Source organism: Vicugna pacos, chromosome 17, assembly GCF_048564905.1.
Source record: "Vicugna pacos chromosome 17, VicPac4, whole genome shotgun sequence".
NCBI lineage: Eukaryota > Metazoa > Chordata > Mammalia > Artiodactyla > Camelidae > Vicugna > Vicugna pacos.
The window spans coordinates 27,486,367-27,509,624 of record NC_133003.1 but is presented as its reverse complement, the minus strand read 5'-3'; the positions used below and the strand labels follow the sequence as shown (position 1 = coordinate 27,509,624).

At 41.7% G+C, this 23,258-nt stretch overlaps 1 protein-coding gene across 4 annotated transcripts in view; it reads left to right on the top strand.

Annotated features, from left to right (window-relative positions):
• The window catches only part of ARHGEF3 (Rho guanine nucleotide exchange factor 3), a 242,922-nt gene that overhangs the window by 68,433 nt on the left and 151,231 nt on the right, over positions 1-23,258 (top strand). The window contains exon 1 of one of the 4 annotated variants that reach the window (XM_072941523.1): positions 75-93. The exons of 1 other annotated variant lie outside the window; for it this stretch is intronic. Coding sequence is in view for 2 of the 3 variants with exons in the window: in XM_006196429.4 (XP_006196491.2) it covers positions 22,683-22,733 (51 nt within the window). In the remaining variant the exon portion in view is untranslated. Of the gene's footprint in view, positions 1-74; positions 94-22,570; positions 22,734-22,949; positions 22,968-23,258 lie in introns of those variants that run through there. 2 more of the 4 variants (XM_006196429.4, XM_072941522.1) reach the window with 2 other exon arrangements.

Genomic DNA, 23,258 nt, shown 5'->3' with positions numbered 1-23,258 from the left:
CAGATACAAACAATCCTTGTATTCAAAAGCCTTCCGCATCTCTCATCCCATACTAAAAGGTAATCATCCTAATTTCCAGAGTCTGACGCTCAGGTAAACAAAACTAAGTCCTCTTCTTCCATGTTTAATTAGAAGTAGTCCTTTTAGTTGATATATTTTTTCACCTCACAATCTGATCTGGGAGCAAGAACAGACTGCTCATAAGATGTAAAACATAATAGTCCTCTGGATTAACCCAAATAATAGTAGATCCTGGAAAACTGCATTCTAAAATGGCCAAGATCATTTCTGTACTATTGGGAAGTACTGGAGGAGCTTAGTCAGGGATTTTAAATAGAAGGTGGCCCAAGAAATCAGTCTCAGTATTGCTTCGTGGTTTGTTGCATTTATGGCTTTTCATGGAGCTGTTTATTTTTCATTCTAATGAAATTTAGCCTTTATTACACAAACAATATCATGGCAATGATCTCATCACCTGCAAAAGGTCCTTATGCTATTTGAAGGCATGGGAGGGGACAGTGATGCTGAGAACTGAAGGGATGCACCAATTTGGAAAATCCCTTTTCTGAAGCTGAACCTTCCCCCTCAGTTTTCCTTTTTGCCTCCGTGTTAGACTTTATATTGTTTCCTGCCCACATCAGAAGCCAGGGACGGGAATTGAATCCTCTTGGATGGAGGCTGGTACAGGTCCTATCACTGATTTTTCTTCTTTCCTATCAGCTTCTTCCTCTTCACAGTAGTATGGCCTGTTTAATGGATTGGATGGGATTTAGCTCATTGTGACTCTCAGTAGCACTTCCCTCTTTTCTTTAAATCCTCAAATCACACTGTCCAGTTAAACCAGTCGAAACAGTGAGTAGCAAGGGGGGAAAGATGGGGTAAGTTAACATGCTCTGGAGAGGATGCAGGTGGGACAAAAGGATCCACCTGAATCCCAGGGTTCACAGTGCCAGTATGTCCTCTCTCTCTCTACTGCAGCAGCCTTCCCTCCTGATGATATGGTTACAAGGACCAGAGTTGAAGTGCAAGCAAGAGGTTCACAGACTGAAAATGCCCTGGGCCAATGATATACACTTGCTTTATCATAAAGACTCAGGGACAAATATACCTGGTCAACAGCAGCAGTTTGCCAATTAGTCAGATGAACAGTTGGCTGATTTCTATTTTATTTGTGTTTCTTGAGCAGAGGGTGCATGGAGTCAGAATGGTCCTCCATCTCCAGTGGGTAGCCATATTAAGGCTTCATGTATATTAAGTGCTCATATATATTTAGTGCCTCTGTGTAGTTAGTCCCTCATAAGTCTCATGCATACTTAGTGTATAACAAACATTTAGTAACCAGGTGCCTCATGAATATTAGGTATCTGTTCCTCCTTTCACCTCTGCCTATCAGTGTTTACCACACACATGTTCTACTTTCTAGCCACTTATTTATACTTAACATAACTTAAGATACTTCTATCACTGAAAATGAATGTCTTATAAACTTACTCATCTTTAGTAATTGAAATAAATATTCTTTAAAAGCAAATGCTCATTAAAATTTGATTGTATAGAGCTAATTTTTACATGGGCTGCCCTACAGAGGTCTGATGATGAAAATGCTTCTCTTATTTGATTTTTGGACCTCCCACATTTGTCATCCCCCACCCAGGCTCTCTCCTTCTGCCATCCAACTCTGGAAATCTCCCTGAACACAACTCCCGGACTAGCCTTTTTGTGCATGACTCTTACTGCTGACTTTCACTTGGTACTGGTAATAAAACCAGCTGGATAAACCACTGCCCTGACCTCCTGGCTAACACATGTTCAGGGAGGGGGGAAACATACTATACAGTAGAACACTGCTAATACACAATGTGTTTTTGTATCCTCAAGGCTGATTTGACCTAGTATCCATTTGGGAAAAAAAGGGAATGAGGCCTATTTCTTTTTTATGGACAGATGAGGACTTGTTTAAAATCATAGCTCTGGTTTGAGGAAGGTGCAACAGAGTTCATATCAGATATGCATTTAATTTATGAAGGTTCAACTAGACCTGCTCATAGAAAAGGAAGTGGGCAGGGAACTTACGACTCAGTGTTAGATGCGATAGTGAACCTGCTTTTCTCTCTGTCCATCCCAATGGGGTGATGGTGATTCTAGACCTTGATGTGGGCTTTTTGTGCTGTGTTCTACCTAAAAACAAACAATAGCTTTATCTGGGGCTGAACTGAAGATGGATGTATGTACAATATTTGTCCTAGCAGTAAAGTAGGAACTGTTGAGTGTGGTTTATTGAGAGAAGGGCTGTCAGGCTTCACTTGGTATCTTCCTAAGGGGTTTCCATTATTATTATTATTATTTTTACTATATGTGCTATTTTCAAGTTCTTATTATGAAAATTTTTAAATGTATGGGAAGTGGAAAGATAAGTGCAATGAAACCTACCATCTAGAATCAACAATTGCTAACATTTGCTTTACCTGTTTGTCTATCTCTAGCTGTTTATATAATTTGGCTTTATTTTACTAAATCATTTCAGAGGAAGACAATCATGACCCTTCACTTCAAAATACTTCAATACATACATCCTAAGAATAAGACGTTTTTTCTACATTATTAAACCTAAGAAAGCTACTATTAATTTCCCAACATTCAGTCTATATTCGTATTTCCCCAATCATTTTTTATAGTTGGTTTCCCCCAAAACCATTCAAAGGCCAGGCATTGAATCTGGCTGGATTTTTTTGGTTTTTAAATCCAATTGAGGACCACAATTTTATTTTATTATTATGTTTTTTAGTCCTTTTAAGTTGTTGAATACGTCTCTAATCTCTCCTTTAAAAAAAACTGACTTTTTTTAAACATTTTTTATCGATTTATAATCATTTTACAATGTTGTGTCAAATTCCAGTGTTCAGCACAATTTTCATTCATTCATGGACATATACACACTCATTGTCACATTTTTTTTCTCTGTAAGTTATCATAACATTTTGTGTATATTTCCCCATGCTATACAGTGTAATCTTGTTTATCTATTCTACAATTTTGAAATCCCAGTCTATCCCTTCCCACCCTCCACCCCCCTGGTAACCACAAGTCTGTATTCTCTGTCTATGAGTCTATTTCTGTCCTGTATTTACGCTTTGTTTTTGTTTGTTTGTTTGTTTTTGTTTTTGTTTTTTAGATTCCACATATGAGTGATCTCATATGGTATTTTTCTTTCTCTTTCTGGCTTACTTCACTTAGAATGACATTCTCCAGGAGCATCCATGTTGCTGCAAATGGCATTATATTGTCGGTTTTTATGGCTGAGTAGTATTCCATTGTATAAATATACCACCTTTTTCTGTATCCAGTCACCTGTTGATGGACATTTAGGCTGTTTCCATGTCTTGGCTATTGTAAATAGTGCTGCTATGAACATTGGGGTGCAGGTGTCATCCTGAAGTAGATTTCCTTCTGGATACAAGCCCAGGAGTGGGATTCCTGGGTCATATGGTAAGTCTATTCCTAGTCTTTTGAGGAATCTCCACACTGTTTTCCACAGTGGCTGCACCAAACTACATTCCCACCAGCAGTGTAGGAGGGTTCCCCTTTCTCCACAGCCTCTCCAGCATTTGTCATTTGTGGATTTTTGAATGACGGCCATTCTGACTGGTGTGAGGTGATACCTCATTGTAGTTTTGATTTGCATTTCTCTGATAATTAGTGATATTGAGCATTTTTTCATGTGCTTTTTGATCATTTGTATTTCTTCCTTGGAGAATTGCTTGTTTAGGTCTTCTGCCCATTTTTGGATTGGGTTGTTTATTTTTTTCTTATTGAGTCGTATGAGCTGCTTATATATTCTAGAGATCAAGCCTTTGTCGGTTTCACTTGCAAAAATTTTCTCCCATTCCGTAGGTTTTCTTCTTGTTTTACTTCTGGTTTCCTTTGCTCTGCAGAAGCTTGTAAGTTTCATTAGGTCCCATTTGTTTATTCTTGCTTTTATTTCTTCTAGGAGAAAATTTTTGAAATGTATGTCAGATAATGTTTTGCCTATGTTTTCCTCTAGGAGGTTTACTGTATCTTGTCTTATGTTTAAGTCTTTAATCCATTTTGAGTTGATTTTTGTATATGGTGTAAGGGAGTGTTCTAGCTTCATTGTTTTACATGCTGCTGTCCAGTTTTCCCAACACCATTTGCTGAAGAGACTGTCTTTATTCCATTGTATATTCTTGCCTCCTTTGTTGAAGATGAGTTGACCGAATGTTTGTGGGTTCATTTCTGGGCTCTCTACTCTGTTCCATTGGTCTGTATGTCTGTTTTGGTACCAATACCATGCTGTCTTGATGACTGTAGCTCTATAGTATTGTCTGAAGTCTGGGAGAGTTATTCCTCCAGCCTCTTTCTTTCTCTTCAGTAATGCTTTGGCAATTCTAGGTCTTTGATGGTTCCATATAAATTGATACTGACTTTTTGAAAAGACCAGACCAATTGTTTGTGGAGTGGGTCTCACATTTTAATTTATCTGATTGCTTACCTATAATGTCATTTGACTTGCTCCCCTGTCCTTTATATTTTTTATAAGCTGATATTTAGATCTAAAGATTTGGTTTGTTTCAGGTTAAGCACTTTTGGGGAGGAAAACATTCTAAGGGGTTCTGGCTACTTGCATCCCATTAAGGGGCACATGACGTTGATTGTTATGAATAGTGCCAACTTGCTATACAGGGTAGATGCTGATGACAGTCCAGTCTGAGTGAGAAATGACTCCAGTGGAGATCCGTTGGTGGATATTTCACACAGAGCTCTTGGCAAAAAAGCAGACACTTCCTCCCATTATCTCAAGAAAAGGGCTGTTTAATAAAAGAATTACTATTGCAGAAACCCAGGATTTCTCTCTGTGAATTGGTTTCATTCTTTCTCTCTCTGCTTTCGCCTTCTTGATATGTAGGTACTGCTTCCAGCGTCTTCTTGCAGGTGGCATTGTTGGGCTTGCCATGATGCCAGCTCTGGTCCAGGCTGATAGGCTCTTTCAGCAGCTCCTTCTCCCAAAGCTCACAGGATAGTCTCAGTTGCCCTAAGAAAACTCTGATTGCTTCAGATCGTCTTTCTTGTGCTGAGCCTCACAAGTGGTGGGCAGGCTGCTGTTCTCTAGGCTGTTCCTAGAGAGGCTTCCCTCCCCCTTGACCCAGTCATCAGTGGCCAGAGAGCCAGGGCCAAAGAGAGCTCTCATTTACCAGCTTGGGCAAGTAAGTCACCTCACTGAGACTCAGATTCCCTATCTGAAAAACATATTTAACTCAGAGGGTTCTTATGAGAATTAAATAATTTATGTCAAGTATTTAGTCCTGGGTCTGTGACATAGTAGATAGTAGATGCTCAATAAATACATTTCCCCCTCCTTGCTGTTGCTAGTGTTATCTTATATCCACTCAGCAGGAACTGAAGACAACATGGGGGGAAGTGGGAAAAATTTGCTGGAAAGAGAATGTGGGGAAGATACCCCCAAACATTTCCAGGATAGTTGTAAAAGCTTCCATTTATCTAATACTTTTCCATGTTGTGGGGTGAGCAATTCAGGCCTTGGGTTATAGGAGACAGAGTCTGGACCACTTGCTTTTGCATGTACGTGCCGCTAAATTAAAAAAAAAAACCTGCTATATATGGGAATATGCACCAATCTGGAGGGAGGAAAGAAATTTCTTGTCTAAAATGCTATTGAATGAATTTTAAATGTAGTGTGGATATATTCCTGAACATTTGAATGTATTCCTTCTGATAAGTGTTGGCTTATACCAATTCAAATCTTATGTATCTTGTGAAGTTTGGCAGCGAATTCTGTTCTGAATTTATTTGTGCGTGTCTCTGTGTGCTGGGCGTCTCTCCATCCTGTCACAGACTGGTACATCGTACCGGCTGTTCTTGGCTTCTTAACTACAGCACCTTATTTGCCCAGTGAAAACATTCAACAAATGACTACATTCTTTTCATGTTTGTGGTTTTGATTGGATTCTTATATCTGAGAAAAAATTAACATTGTATTTTGAAGGATAAGAGATTATTCTGATACTGAGGAAACATTTGAAATCATTGGCCTCAGCGGGTCAGTCTAAGAATTGGAAATTTTTTGAAGTGTCATTTTTCAGCTACAGAATTAATCAGCATTTAAAAAAAACTGATAACATTAAATGCTTGTGGGGGTGCAGTAGGACGGGTGCTCTCACAGATGTTCAGTGGCTCTGTTACTTGATCATCTTTCTGGAGAGCTATTTGTGTCAAGAATCGTAAACATATTTATGGCTATTGATCTACTAATTCCACTTCCAGTAATTTATCTTAAAGAAGTTACCAGAGATGTGGATTAGGATTTATGCACAAAAATGTTTAGTACAGCAGTCATTATATAATGTGATAGAAAAATGGAAAAAATCTAAATGTCTGATAATGTGGAACAGTTGGTGTAAATCGTGTTTTACCCATATGAGTGCATTTTATGCAGCCATTAGGGGATGTTGAGGAAGAGTGTCAATCCAGGAAAAATGTTTATTGTTATGTTTTTAAAAGCAGGAAACAAAATTATATATATAGTAATGAGCCTAGTATGGAAAAAACTCATTTAGAGGGCTGAAAGAAAATATGCCAAAATATTAATAATGATTTCCCCTCTGTAAATGAGGTTATGTGACTTTTTTTTCTTTGTTTTGTTTTGTTTTGACTTTCTCAAGTTTCTACATGGTGCATACATAGTTTTTATAATTAAAGAGAAGAAAATTGAGGTGGGAAGACAAATATTTGAACTGTAATTTTGAAGTGGAGTTTTTAGGTTGGAAGGTTTATGAATAAAAATCATCCACAGCAGGCAACAGGAGTAAACCTGAGTCAGAAACTCAATGAATTGGCCTAAATCCCATGGTTACTTAAGATGGAATTTTAAAATATGGCATCTATCTGTAGAGGAGTTTCAAATGTGAGAACTTGGTAGAGGTGAACTTGGAGGAATTTTGTATTCCTTTTCTAACAAAAACAAAAAATCCATAAATCTTACTTGGATATTTGAGAGGGGAGGAAAGCACCTTAATAAGAGTGAATACTGTGGACTCAGTCAAGAGAGAAATCACAGTCCTAAAACAATCATCCGCGAGAGTTAATATTCCAAAGATCTAATAGGTAACTCAGTTGCATCTTCCTGAATTGGGGCACATTATTTTTATGGGTTCTGGATGACAGCTTGGGACAATACTGTGGAATATCACTTTGGGAAAATTAGAGAAGAATACATAATATGGCAACCTGTGTGCTCCTCCTCATGGGTTTAATTTATTACTGAAACTTGAGGGCTATCGATTGCAAATCTGGCTTAGGAATTTCGGGGTCAAAAAGATAATTGGCTTTTTAAAAACACCCTTCACCCCAAAGTGTGTTTCTCATTGTGGAAACTGTGAAGTGGAAATGAACGTGGTTTTGAGGGGGTGGGGCAGATATTTGTCAGGCATTAGTTAAGTTTATCACCAAATTATAAAACCTCTCAAGGAAGAACAAAAGATTGAATTTTAGACTGGAATGGTCTTTCCAAGTCTACAGAATTGGTACAAATGGACACAATATACTGTTCTTGAAACGTAGTAAAGCCTCCTGCTGCCTGTTCTTTCAGTCTTGATGTCATGTCCTTTTCCCTTCTTTTGAAAATATACTCATTATCCAGAGTGACTCAGAGGCGCTGCATATGTGCCACTGAAATGCTTGTCCTCGATTTGCTTTTCCTTTTCTCCCAACACCCGTTGCTCAGGAAGTGACTCCTCCATCTTGTGTCATTAGTCATTCTGACGTGGTCCATCAAAGTCCGTCCCTGGAACCTACCTAGTCCTTGCACACCATCTCTCTATTTTAATAAATGTCCATTTCTCTTCCCTTGTCCACTTACATTGTTTTTATTTTCTATTTTAGGGTCTTGGTTTAAAGACTAATGTTGCCTCTTACACCTCTTACGTGTAATTTTATGTTTTTGAATGATGTCAGACTTCTTTAATGTATTAAGAAATATTTCCACTATCCAGCTCAAATGGCAATGTCCAAAAGTGCAGTGGACAAGAATAGGAAAGAAAATCCTTACTGTAAGGCGATTAACAGACAATACAAGTAAGTCAGTTGATTTGGTTTTAGTGGTTCTAGTAACTTAGTCCAGAAATCTATGTCTCCGTGTGTATTTATAGAAGAAACACAAAGATGGCTTTCTGGGTGTTCTTTGCTCAGCTGCCTTCTGTTTCTTATGCTTGACACTGGTTTCGAGAACTCTATTTCAAAAGTCTCAGGTTTAACAATAAGAGGAGATAAAAACATTTTCACCTGTTGTTCGTTGTGTTTATTTAAACAAACTCATGCAACTATTGTTGCTTACAGTCACTGGGCTCATTTCTGCTGGCCTGGCACGGTTTGTGTTGGCAATGGTGAGGAGATGCTATCAGCAATTCATTGTGTACTGTTTGCATAACGGGACTGGGCAGCAGCTCCAGCCAGTTAAAAATAAAAAATGTGTTGGATTAGGTGAATAGTTTTGTTAAGGTGCCTGTCTGGTTGGGAGGACACCTGTGACTGAGGAGGCAGTGCTCAAGTCCTTAGAAGGCCCCTGGCCACAGCTAGGTGGCTGCGTTATCTGGTTACTCAGCCTCTAGAGCATGGCTGAGCCCACAGTGGGCTGGCCACCCCACCGACCGGGAGAGAAGCATCAGTGGTGAGAGTGCTGGTGAAGGCACGATGCTCAACTGTGTTGTCCTTTGGATCTCAGGATCCAAGGCTATTCCAGAAACTTGGGCCAAGGGAAGATCTGCTAGATTTTCCTTTGTTAGCATTCAGCAAGGTTTTCCTTCAAGAACAGTCATCTTGTTAACCACCAGTAAGATAACTTGAAACAAGAACTTTGAAGATACCCAGTGCTTGAGTTTACCTCTTTGCTCTTAGAACAAAGCCACTTGACATCATGATTGTAGAAACACTGGAAATACACACTGGAATGATTCTGCTTAAGCCATGTCTTCTAGCAAAGGTTCTTAAAGTGTGGCCCATACAGCCGTAATAGCAACAGCACCTGGGAACTCGTTAGAAATGCAGAATCTCAGGTCCCACCCCAGACCTGCATCCGAATCTGCGTTTTATCAAGATCTCCAGGTGAGTTGTGGGGACATTAAAGTTTGAGAGACACTCAGATTTTTAGGGCAATCTTGCAGATGCCATCAGTTCAGTAGAGGTTTCATGTGAAAGTTTTCAGTCAGGGTCTGGGGTGATTGAAGTTGATGTGTGGTTTGTCCTCTTTCACAAGTAAAAGAAAGTAAGGCTGCGGTGAATTCCAGTTAACAAGTACCCAGGACTCTAGACATTTGGAGCCAAAATTATTAGTACAAATGCCTCTGTGATTTAGATATAGTAAAAAAGACCACAGGCTTGGTTGATAATTCTGGTATCCTCCACCCTGACTCCCCACTCCTTCCCCACCCGGGAGCACCCAAATCATAGCATTCTTTTTTTTTTTTTTACATTTTCTTATTGAGTTATAGTCATTTTACAATGTTGTGTCAAATTCCAGTGTAGAGCACAATTTTTCAGTTGTACATGAACATATATATATTCATTGTCACATTTTTTTGCTGTGAGCTACCGTAAGAGCTTGTATATATTTCACTGTGCTATACAGTATAATCTTGTTTATCTATTCTACATTTTGAAACCCCAGTCTGTCCTTTCCCACCCCACCTCCCCCTTGGCAACCAAAAGTTTGTGTTCTATGTCTATGAGTCTGTTTCAATTTGTATTTATGTTTTTTTTTTTTAGAGTCCACATATGAGCAATCTCATATGGAATTTTTCTTTCTCTTTCTGGCTTACTTCACTTAGAATGACATTCTCAGGAACATCCATGTTGCTGAAAATGGCATTATATTGTCGGTTTTTATGGCTGAATAGTATTCCATTGTATAAATATACCACCTCTTCTGTATCCAGTCATCTGTTGATGGACATTTAGGCTGTTTTCATGTCTTGGCTATTGTAAATAGTGCTGCTATGAACATTGGGGTGCAGGTGTCATTTTGAAGTAGGGTTCCTTCTGGGTATATGCCCAGGAGTAGGATTCCTGGGTCATATTGTAAGTCTATTCCTAGTCTTTTGAGGAATCTCCATACTGTTTTCCACAGTGGCTACACCAAACTGCATTCCCACCAGCAGTGTAAGAGGATTCCCTTTTCTCCACAGCCTCTCCAGCATTTGTCATTTGTGGATTTTTGAATGACGGCCATTCTGACTGGTGTGAGGTGATACCTCATTGTAGTTTTGATTTGCATTTCTCTGATAATTAGCGATATTGAGCATTTTTTCATGTGCCTGTTGATCATTTGTATGTCTTCCTTGGAGAATTGCTTGTTTAGGTCTTTTGCCCATTTTTGGATTGGGTTGTTTGTTTCTTTCTTATTAAGTCATATGAGCTGCTTATATATTCTGAAGATCAAGCCTTTGTCTGTTTCATTTGCAAAAATTTTCTTGCATTCCGTAGGTTGTCGTTTTGTTTTACTTATGGTTTCCTTTCCTGTGCAGAAGCTTGTAAGTTCCATTAAGTCCCATTTGTTTATTCTTGCTTTTATTTCTATTGCTTGGGTAGATTGCCCTAGGAGAACATTTTTGAGATGTATGTCAGATAAAATGTTTTGCCTATATTTTCTTCTCAGAGGTTTATTGTATCTTGTCTTACATTTAAGTCTTTGATCCATTTTGAGTTTATTTCTGTGTATGGTGTAAGGGAGTGTTCTAGCTTCACTGATTTACATGCTGCTGTCCAGTTTTCCCAGCACCATTTGCTGAAGAGACTGTCTTTATTCCATTGTATATTCTTGCCTCCAAATCGTAGCATTCTTTGTTCATGGGAAGGTCCTCCTGGAACTCTTTCTTTAATGCAGAGGTTGTATTTTTTTTCCCACAGCATGCACATCGTAAGCCTTTTGCTGATCTTGTGGGTGTCGTGTGGCGTCAAGGCCACCACACCCCAAAAAGTGACTCAGAGGCAAGACAGCAACTTGTGATAAAGGAGGGAAGGGTGTCCCTTCCACCTCGCACTGAGACCCACATGTTATGTAATGCGTTTCCTGCCTTTAATTATTTACCGGTCTTGCCCAGCCTGTCCACTCTCCTGGCTACTGTTTTCTTTGTTCTGGGACAGAGGAATGTGACCTCTCTGGGGTTTAGATCCTGCTCAACCCTGGTCATTTCTTGGCATGGCTTTTCCTCAGGTGGCAGTTCGCTGGGGGCAGAGGCATATTTTCCAGCCCACACCCACACCTGTGTCTCAGTTCCTTTAGTATGTCTTTATTTTGAGGGAGATTTGGACAGAGGCTAAGCTGATTACAGGGCTCAAGTGAGGCCCTGAGCACATTTCAGACTTGGAATGCAAATTGTTGTCTGTAGTAATTATAGTTTGTGCCATGGCTCTGCTCAGCCCCCATGGTCATTATCTGGGTGCAGAATGAATAGCTTTGTGCTTTCAGAATAGAGGTAATGGTGGGGAGAGGGGCGCTGAAGGACATTAAGGAGTGAACAGAGCCAGTCTCCAAGCCCAAGTGGGAGTAGGACAGGCCCAGATGTGTGGTGGGGTACCACCACTGACAAGCTCTGTGACTGTGGAGCAGAAACTCAGCCTCTCAGAACCTGAGTGTCCTCTAATCCTTGTCTTGGAGCATTTCCATGGTGATGAGATGGCGATGATGTGATGGGACAATTAGCAAGGTGCCTGGTGCATAGTAGCTTCTTAACAAAGAGAAGTTTCCCTGCCTAGCAAGTGTCATAAGGGTAGAGATCTGCAATGGAAAACACAGACCCTTCTTCAAAAATCATTCCTGTGCACATGTTAATTACCCCTCTCATCCTGCAGAGGGGCTGCAATGCATCCTTCTCATGCTTCACAGGTTGGCAGAATTGAGGGCTGGCTTAGAATGCTGGCTCAGGTCAGACTTACTGTGTCAGTCTAGCTGTGTGTCCTTTGGTGATTTGATTAATGTCTCTGAGCCATGGGTTTTCTCATTTGTAAAATGGACATCATATGTGATTCACAGGGTTTGGGGGAAGATTATTTGTGAAAAATGTGTATAAAATTGAGCACTAGTGCTTGGTACAAACTATAAGGGGTACTATTGTTACCCCTTTGTAGAGATGAAAAATCAAGGTTTTTAAGGACTAAGTGACTTTTCCAAGCATGTAACTCACATGTAGTGAATCCTAGACTCTGGCCCAGCAGATTGGCTGTAGAGTCCACGTTAGTGTCATTGTCACTCTGCCTGAAGGTGGTCAAAAGTCGCTGCAGAAGCGTCACCCAGGCAACTGCTGTAGGGACTCCCTTTCTCAGACCCCTCATTTCTGTTGACAAATTTTTAAATTGTGTTAAAGCAGATCATAATAAAATCATTATATTTCTACATTAGATCATGTTACATGTAATGTTATATAATATTTAAAAATAACTTTTTATTTTTAATGCATGTCTTAGTTATATATCATAATAAATATTATATATAAAATAGTCATAGCAGGAAGAAGTGTTTGCATAGATTTGCATTCCTGTTGAAAATGTCCTGGCCATTGTCAGCACTTATAATTGCTTTTTTTTTACTGAGGTATAGTCGGTTACAATGTGTCAATTTCTGGTGTACAGCATAATTGCTTTTTGTTATCACACTTGGGGGCTTATGGTTTTGCTGCAGAATTCATTGTTTACCATACACAGTCTCCAAGAGCTGCTATTGTTACTTATCATGTCCTGGACACTGTTTAAAGTGATTTAGTTGATTCACACAAAGACCTTGTGTGGTGAGTGCTCTTATTATCCCTGTTTAACAGATGATGAAGCTTAAGCACAGAGAAGTTAAGTAAATTTCCAGAGGTCACACACTAAACAATAGCACTGGGGTTTAAATCCAAGATGTTTGTCTCAGAATTTCTATTTTTCATCCTTATGCTAAACTGACTTCATTGATTTCCAACCTACTTTCCAGATGTTATGCCCTTGCCATCTTGGCTGGCTTCAGTGCTCCCAGACCTCCTTGGCTGCAAACTTAGCAAACCATTTCCTAGGGCCTGTTACTATGCGCTGATCACACCTATCCTCAGAGGGTCTTTCTGGCGGATCCTGCCACAGTCCCCAGATGCTCTTTCAACACAGGAGGCCCTTTATGCCTCAACCTCATACATTCTTAAAAAAAAAATTAGCCTTTCTTTTTAATGATTATACAACCCAGAGGTGAGGTTCTTGTTATCACACTGGGGAAACCGGGCAGAGGTGATTGAAGTTGTAAAGTCAAGTAGCGGAGGAATTCCTTCTTTTCTCCATAAATTACAGTTGTGAGAGCTCTGTGTAATTTCACAGTTCAGGAGGGGATGGCTGTGCTTAACTCCTGTTGGAAGAGCAAATTTATCTCACCGCTCATTCAGCAAAAGATGGAGTTGTGAAGCAGAGAAATGGAATTTTTGTTGTTGTTACAGTTCCTGGCTTTTAGCTCATGTATTTATGTATGTATGTAGGAAATAGGGTACCAAAATCTCACCAGTGTTGTAGAGCCATGGCTACTGTTCTTAACAAAAAGAATTTTTATCTGGTCAGGTCTGTTCTTACCAAAAAACTTGCTCTGGTGCTCCATTTTCTACAGGATAGAGTTGGAATTCCTATGTTGGCTACAACTTTCTTACCTCCTGCCCCCCACCCCCACCCCCAATCCCTTCCACAGGTCCTTTGAATATCTCCTCACTTCCTGGATGAGCCATGCTGTCCTCCACTTCTCTCCTCTGCTCTGGCTCCCTCCCCTCAGCCTGGCAGCTCCTGCACATTCCCAGCAACCTGCTCAAGTGGCACTTTCACTCAGGGGAGACCTGAGAATTGTCCCCGGTGCTTCCTCTGTGTTCCCAGTGCTCCAATATCGTGGAATGCGGCAGTCTGAGCCGCAAGCTTTGTTGGCAGGTCTGTGTCCCCTGGCCTGGGAGCTCCTCCGTGGTGTTTTTGTATGTCAACACCCTGAGCCAGAGCTGGGCAGTTCTCTGTTAAATGAAGGACCCCCGCCCTCTCTTTACATGTGTCTGGCTGCTTTTCTTCCCTGAGGAGTTTCCGTGAGGAGCAGGTGGAATACCAGGTGGAAAAGCCGGAAAACCAGGCCGTGGGCTCCTGTGGCCCAGAGCCTGCACTGTGCTCAAGGCTCATCCTGTCGCTGTCAAGACAACTGCTTGAATAAGCACTGTGGTAATGAGCCTACGCTGCAGGCCTGGGTTCAAATCCCTATTTCATTGCTGCCGCGCTAGGACAGTTTCCTAACCCCTCTGAGCCTGTTTCCTCATCTATAACTGAGGGATAATAAAAGTACCTATCTCATAGTGGTCATACAATTAAATAAGCTTCACCTGGGTCTTATAGCCTGGGCTGTAACAAGCCTGCAATCAATGGTGGTTGCTATTGTTATTAATAATGAAGTAAATTAATCACAGGATGTGTGCTGGAAAGGAAATTAGCAGGGTGTCATGATAAAGGATAAGTTGGTGGGATGTGGGGTGTGGTTCTTTAGGCAGTCTGGTCATGGAAGGCTTCCTGAAAGCTGTGACTGAACTCTGAGAAGGACGCGGCTGCAATGTGAAGAGCTGGAGGAAAGAGTTTTCTGGAGAGAAAGTGCAAAGGCCCCAAGGCAGGAAAGAGCCTGATGAGGAACAGAAAGTGTGACCAGAGCTTAGGAGGAGGGAGGAGAGTAGGATAAGATGAAATCCAAGAAGGAGACAGGGGCCAATTGACACAGGGCCTTGCTGGCTGAGGGACAGTTTGGGTTGAATTCAAAGTGTGAAAAAAGCCATTCAGTCCTTATGCTCAGAATCCTTCTGTAGGATTGGTTTCTGGATGACTCCATCTTTAGCCCATCCTGTGTTCTGTGTGCATGAGCAAACCCCTAGCAATAGAACCCAGTTGTGATTGATTTAAGCAGAAAATGAATTTATTAAAGGATATAGGAAGCTCAGGGAATTTTGGAAGGATCAGGGAACCAGGAACAACCCAAATTACACTGCCAAACATTTCCTACAAGGATCCCATTGCTGCCACTGCCGGGCAGGTGTAGGTACCTTGGATTGTACCACCAACGCTGGTTACAGAACACAGCTACTCCATCTGCCACCCCTGTGAGCTATTGCCACCCTCACCAGAACAGAGTCTGCGCTGTCCCTGCTGCTTTGCTCACCAGCTGCTGATGCCAAGTCTGGGGTGGGGGTATCTGATCGGCTGAGCCTAGCTTCATGCTCTCGTGCCCTACCTGCAAAGGAGGCAAGGAAAGCAAATGTGTGGCATCCTCATCTCCTTTGGTAGAACATGGGCTCTGGTTTATGAGTTGAGACTTCCCCAAACCTAGGGAGGAAGTTGAGCTACAGAATATCCAGAGGGTGATAAATGTCCCTGAGAGAGACACATGGAGTCACTTGGTCTCAGCAACGTTCATCTAATAGGTGGTGGCACTTTAAGTAAGATTTGATTGCTTTTCTCTTAGACAATGATTTTTAAAAAGTCGTGACAAATTTGGAAACAACTATTTCTAAATCTGATGAAAGACTAGGAACCTTTCTTTTAAATTAATTTAGTTTGTGCAGGTGTGAGGGTAGCATGTTTCTCCCATGTTTATCACAGATTTGCATTCCTGTTGGAAATGCCCTAGCCATTGTCAGTGCTTATAATTGCTTCTTGTTATGACCACGTGGGGTTTATTGTCCAAGATTTTGCTGCAAAGTTTATTGTTTATCTTATATTGTCTCCAGGAAGCTACATGCAGAAATCTCTGAGCCTTACCAGGAAGTCTGATTTAAAGGGACAGCCTTCAGGGCAGAGCCCTGACTAGGAGGCACTGAGCTTCCAACCAGAATCAGCTTCCCTGGCGTGGGAGCTAGAAGGAAGCCTTGTCTGAGCACCTCCTGCTTTGTTTGCTGGTTTCCAGTGTTTTGGTGATTTCTTTCTGATTCCAATTTAAGGGAAAAAGTGAAAATATTTGTTCTTCAAGTACATATGATACACACTGAACAAAATAAAACAACAACAAAGGAAGACTTCCGCTCTTGTGTAGGCAGAATGAATGAACGCTCTCAGGCGTGGATGTAAACATGCTTTTTAATCTCTTGCTGTTTTCTTGGGGGTGATTTTCATAGCTGTCTTAAACTTTTTAGATGGACACAAGGATTTCAAGGAAGTTAGTATTGTAACATCTAAAAAATAAATAGGACTTGAGTTTTAAGTACCTTCTCATTTTTCTCCCTACTGGAAGGAAGAGGGAAAATGAGAAATTGCAAATTTCCATTGCCTTTTTCTTATTAGATGCCCAGTTGGCAGGGTAAAAAGCAAACTATTTCAGATTTGGTACCAGTTTTTCAACTTGCACCAATTTGATCCAACGTCCACAGTTACACCAAAAAAACTTCCTTTTCTGCTTAAAAAAATAAGAGAAATTATTACTATGCTTTTACCTTTTAAAAAATATTGTATTATGGAAAAAATTTTAATTTATATAAAAATAGGAAGAATGGTAAATCACCCCCAGTGTTCATCTTTTGTTCTGCTTTTAAACACATACATGTATCAGTTAGATTCCTACGGTCTTCTCTACAACCCCGTAAGGGATAATCATTCATTATTCCTGTTTCACAGATAAGGAAACTAAGGGTCAAGGAAATTAAGAAGTGACTTACCAGGTCATTCAACTAGTAAATGGCAGAGCCAAAAATCACAGAGCTCCCGTATTAATTTACTGTTCATTATTTCAGCCAGCTAGTTGTTTCCAGAAATTACCCCTAAGGATATTCCTGGAGTCAAAATAATGGTGAGAAATTTTTTAATAAGAATGATGCTTTTATTATGTATGTTTAACTCAGATATTCAGTTTGGACACAGACTTGGTTTTTGTTATAAGCAAATTGCTTTTTAAAATCCTCCTGAGTTTTAAAGTGTTAGGAATACCACCTCCCTCTTATTCAGATTTTCCACTTCTAATCAATTTTGACAGTACAATGCCAAATAGTAAGTCTCATTTCCAAGTAAGGAAGCTCTTTGGCTGACAGTTATCAGCTAATCAGGTTTTAAACCTTTCTTTTTCCTAAGAATTGGGCAGAGGTCAGCAACCCACTGGAGTTTCACTTTTAACTGACAGTTTAACGAAGAGAACTTGACAGTCCTTTGAAAAAGCTGTATTCAAGGGTGTTCATGTTTCTAAGAAACTGAATGAGCTCTGTGCAGGTGCCCCAGTCTGCTCCGTGCAGAAATTCTTCAGTGTTCATAAAGAAAGTGGAACCCCAGAGACCAGGCCAGTGGCTATTTCACAGGGCAAGTCAGTAGATGGCTTTCCTTATTTTTCATTCACTTTTTAAAATATCTGTTTGTGTATTGGTTGACAGAATCATGTGAGGAATGTGATTATAAAAGTTCAAATTTATTCAGAGAGAAAAAAATACAGCATTCAACTATTGATCTTAACAAAACCAGCAAGATAAGTACTCAAGATTAGCCATGATTAGCAATCTATGAGACCTCCATGTTCAAGCCCTCATTTATGTTCAGTTCTTGTGTTGAAACTATAGATGAAGACTTTTATTTATTCATTCTTGACCTTGGGCAGCCAGGTCTGCTCCCACATTCTTCTCATCATTTTGTAATCTTGTGGAGCTGGGATATTAAGCAGGGCTCTAGGAGAGCACCAGCATTTTCAAATGGTTGAAGTCTCTTGAGTTAAACCACCTTGCATCAAGCTGACACTGGCCTGGTATGGGGTCTGAACTCCCCCATTTGTCCACGGTTCATGGAGTGGGGGCAGAGTAGCTGTTCAAGGTTTGCTTGGATTAACCACACTTCCAGCACTGAGGAGTAGATACGAAGACTCTCAATAAAAGTGTGTGACCGCGAGTAAACTCCCAGGCTCTCAAATACTTTGAAGTTCTTTTTCTTTCTCACTGGCGTGCCATGCATTATGCCTTCCTGCTAACCTTGTAACACCAAAGAGTATTCCTCTACCTCCCTCTCCACCGCAGCATGCATTTTTGTTTCTTCTTAGTTTTAATCCGAATCTGACAACAGCTTCAGAAACTAAGATCTGTGAAATAACACCTTTCTGATGTTGGAAACTTAGTTAAATCAAGGTGCCACATACTATTTAATTTGGTCACTGCTTCCTTCTCATTTTAGTGAGATTGTCTTACCACCTATTTTTTCAATTCAGTTTGTGGAATTATTTTAAAACGTAAGGCATTAAGTGGAATATAGTCAAAGACCCTGAAATTCCCAGACAACCTCTTGGAAGCAAATAGGAGAGAGATAGAAGAACCTAAATAAAATTTTAAATGGAAAGAACCACCATCAGCCACCAACTTTTAATGAAGAAGTAATTCTGCTGAACTCTCACCATTTTGTTTTATGTAAATATACTTAGCACAACCCTTCTGAATATGCTTCTTATAATATTTTTGGTGAAAAAACCATGTGAAACGTCTCAGCAGAACGTGCCATAAGGTATATAGACTAATAACATAGGAAACAACATCACTTTGAGTTCCAGTGACACAAGGAAGCATGTGGTGGAGTCCCCATTTTGGTGCTAGTCCCTTTAGAGTTCAATAAGAGATTGTCACCACTGTGTGTGGGAGAAGAGGGGCCGTTTTTCTGCATACCTATAGGTGCCTTATGGGTAGTTTCCCATACATAAATGTATAATGATTCAGGTCCACCCATTTTAAGAAAAGTATTATACCCTGAGAACCTACGCCCCCCAGAATTTCATAGTTTTTTTTTTTTTCCTTTTTCACATCTCACTCTAAACTATGTACAGTTTACTTTGGGTGAGTGTGAATTAGGGCTTTTAAATGAGGCTTTTCTTTCTAAGAAATGAATTGTCCCACTTGTTAGTGATCCTTCTCGCCTCCAGTAGTTTGCAGTCAGCAGTGACTGAACATCAAATTTGTGACTGTCCCAGGGCAGGTTTTGGGCATTCTGTTCCAGGGGCTGTCTGCGCAGAGCAGGAGCTCTAAAGTCAGCCCGCCCGGCTCCCCTCCCACCCTGCTACCTCTAGGCCCTCTTGGGCAGGCTTATGCCACCTGTTTGAGTCTCGATTTTTAGAACACCTGTACGGTAGAGATAACAGTAAGGCCTACCTCGGGACAGTTGTGACAACCAAATGAAAAAAAACACATGGGAAGTTCTCATACTAAAACATCAAAAATCGGCAGTCACTGTTTATGGTTTCAGTAAATGTGGCCTTAGGATGTTTTAATCTCTGTGCACAGGTGCACTTTCGTCATGAGCTATGTTTTCAGGGACGAGCAACTGAGAGGTGGTATTTTAGGCGCATACCTCATGTTTGCTGAATGTTCACAGGGGGAGCTAATGAACTGAGGTACTTCCATACCGCAGGGTGCTCTGCAAAGGGGTCCAAAATGCAGATGATGTGGAAATATGATTTTAAGTGAAGAAAGCAAGTGCTAGAATAATGTTATCATTCCATTTTTGACAAATATAAAATTTTTAAAAAGTGACACCCAGCAGTCTCATATGTGTTTAGATGGAAGGAAATGTCTGGATGGATTGCCACCAGAGGTTTCAAATGGGTGGCCCTAGGGTCAAATCCATCAGCAACTGTGTTTTGTGTGGCCTATACAGTATTTTTTACAATGATAGATTAGTTGCCAGCATTTAAAAATTGGGGGATTTTATATAAAACCAGGAATTTCCAGATTCCTTGAAAAATTGGAATGTGTGTTCACTTGGGCCATTAGTCCCTTGGGACTCCAGTAAGCTGGAACTTTCCTGAGACAAACACGGTCCGCGGGGCCCAGTGCCTGCCCAGCCTTTTCTTTCACTTTGTTTACCCCTCAGCCCTGAAAGCATTTGGGATTGTGACCCCCTTATCTACATCTGGGTGCCTGTGGCATATGGCATTGGGGTGGGGAAAAAAGTACGGCCTTTGGGAAGATTCACTTTTTACCCCATATACTTCTGTATGGTTTGAAGGTATTATAATAACACTGTGTTACTTTTAAAACTTAAAAATCAGTAGAAAAACATGTTTGAATACTCAGTAGTGTCCTGGATGCCAGTTACAGAAAACCCACATTCTCCTTCCTATATGAAGCTCTCATCATAAAGCTCAGAATGAACTTGAGCCCTGCAGGGCAGGAGCCTCTCATTATGGAAATGTTCCTCCAAGGTGCCTTCCACATGGACAATTTCATTACAGGAGTTCTTGCTTCTGGTCAAAGCATGGGCATCAGGGCACCAGAGGAAATGGCTGTGCCCCATCCTTTCCTGACTTTTTGTCAGCTATGCCCTTTTCCTCCTGCCAGGGCATCTGCTGGTCCTCCCACCCTGCCTCCCTCCTCCACACTACCTGCCCCAGAGCCCACTCAAGTTTCACCTCTTCCACAATGTGCTTCAGCCCACGGGTTTCAGTTCTGCTTTCTCGTTCCCAGTCAGCAGCCGGAAGTTAGGCTTAATCATTCTAGGATTAGTTCATGTGAATGTGCCCTTTCTCCCCCAGGAAGGAAAGAAACTCTAAGTGCCCCATGGTCATCACCCATTTCCTTTGGATCCTCATTGGAGTCACCTTGGCCTTGGCTGTGGCAGCTCCACGAAGGGCCTGTTGGAAAACCCTCCAGGAGTGGAGTACCTGGGCTAATGGGAGACTGACACCCTCGGTCCTCAGGGGAATGACATTCTTCATTAGCTGAGTTGCTACCAAAGCTGGTTAACCTTAGGTTGTTTATGAGCCTGTACAAATTAGGACCCTTTCTATGCAGGAGGTTTAGAGTAAGAGGCCTTTTTAGGAACTGCTCTCCTTCCCCAGACTAGCACCTCTGACCCCAGGCTTGCTTTGTGGGGATTCTGGCTTTGGGAAATAAGGGATTCCAAGGACAAGCTGAAGCCCACCTTTTGTGAGCACTGCGGTTTGATTTTCACACATTACTGAGCATTTCCTGAGTGCCAGACCCGGTAGGTACCACATATAGACCTTGAGGTGACCCAGATGCTTGTATGAAGGTCTGAGCCCTTCCACAGCGATTTCACTTCCTTCTCTCTGCAGACAGATGGGACCCCCGTCATGCTCCTTGAAGCAAGACCCAAGCCCGTCAGAGCAGTACTTTCAAAGCATTTGCCTTTCTTCCAAAGCGCCTTGTGGTTTTGCACCCTGCTGCTGTTGCCCTTGCCAGTTCTTCTGCCAAGAACACCCCTCTGAATTCTACCCATGTGTGTGTCTTGCTCTGAGAAGCCTTCCCAGACTTTGTCCCGAGAAAAAATGCATTTGCCAGGCTCAGTTATTTCTTGGCTCCCTCAACACTTTTTGTAGACCCCTGGTGGCATTTATTTTATTCTCTGGTCATCTTCAGTTCATCTTTGTACTGTCAGAGCCTGGTGCATCCTTATGTAATGCACTCCTCCAAGACCCTGTGTTAGGGGCCAGACCGCTGGCCTGAGAGAATGGGAAGAGCCTGCTTTCTTTGTAAGTTCTAAAGTTGAGTCTTGGATTGAAGCTTGTAGTTGAATGAACCCTCTCTCTTTGCTGGGCCCCCACTTAACTCAGGGCAAAGGCACTTAAAAATCTGTGCATTTGTAAGAAGATCTTGGGAAAATCTGGGCTCAATCTTTGCAGCTAAAAGTTGCAATTGTAAGATTTTTGCAAATCAAATACTGTCCCATCAGAGAACTGAAAAATTAAAGTCAAGGATTGAAAGCTGCCCTGGAGTTATGTCTCCTTGGCTTTGAGTCCCTCTGCCCCTGTGCAAGGAGGGTGGAATGTTCAGTTGTTTGTGGGGAGGTGTTGAACAGGCATAGTTTTCACCTGAACCCTTGTAGTTCACATGAGATGCTCCTATTGCACCCAACAAGTCTGAGTTTTGTAAAAGGCAGAGAATCTGGGCAAGATGTTCATTGGTGAGATATCCTGTTCATAAAATGAGAAATGTCAGCTACGAGTAGGTTCCATAATAACTCCGAGAAAAGCAGTAAGGTCTTTTGTCATTCACGTTAAAAGCTGAAAGGGAGGTTTCCAGAAGCAGCTGTTTTGAAGGGGCTCTAAAGAGAAGATTTGCCTAAGAAAAAAAAGAAAGGAACGGATGGGTGTGGTGTTTACCCTCACTCTCTCTGTTGAGTCTCTATGAAATTGGGATTCAGTATGGGCTCTGTATCCCGGGCAGGGCCCTAACTCTTGGGTGAAGTTCAAGTGGACGACTGATTCCTCTTTGGACACACAAAGTTCTCCTCCCAGTGTCCCTTCTCTCTCTGTTTTACCCCAACTTTTGGGTAGCAAAGCATGATATCCTGGCAATGAACCCTTTAGAGCTGCCGGAATGCCCAGTGTGGCTTTAGGTGGGGACCCAGTGAACATTGTTTGTTTCTCACAGGCTGGGGATTGTCAGCCAGAAACTGAATTTCTGGTGCGCCCGTGAATGCCAAAAGACAGAGTGCTCAGAAAAAGCAGCAGCAGCAGCCGGCAAGGAAACCGCCGGAGGTGGGGAGCTCTGGGCTGGTGTGGTTCTCAGCTTCTGACAATATAACTGATGGCCCCCTGTCACTTCCTGTCATGCAGCCCAAGTGGTGGGGAGGAGTTCCTTGAGGGAAATCATGCTCTGCTCTGCTCAGAGAATCCCGTCTGAAGGGCTCCGCTGCAGTTAGGGGCGGGGGACTCCGGGTGGATGAGGTCGGAGCGCCCCATGGTGTGGTGTTGCTTCTTTGTTCGTACTCAGGTAAGCTCCGCAGCCGGGCCAGGGATGGACGGCTCCCAACTCCCACCCAAGCCTGGCAGGGAGGTGCCAGGAGCTGAGGTGTGGGAGGGTGCCACTGTCTTCATCTCCCAAGAAACTGAGCAGGGAGCTGCTGTTCAAAGCACCTGGGGTGATGGAGGCACACTTCTGCCTCACTTTAGAAAAGAGCTGTGTGGTTGTGTTTAAGACCACAGATGGCTGCGCTGGGTGGAGATGGTGAGTTAAGTGGAGTGCCTCGCTGTCAGTGCTTCCTGTGGCATCTGTGATTGGAGAACAAGGGGAGGGGGGCTTTCACTCTGCTCCACGATGCCAGTATTAGTTTTTATAAGAGATCTGTTTTCATTAAGTGCAAAGGAAAAAGTAAGTGCGTGTTTGTGTGTGTGTGTATGTGTGTGAGCACACGTGAGTGTTTAAATGGCAAAATGGATTTCCAAGACTTTTTCTTCTTCGGACTGGAAGATGGCTAAACTCAGTTTTGGAAGTTTATTCTGCTTGGAGCAACTTTTT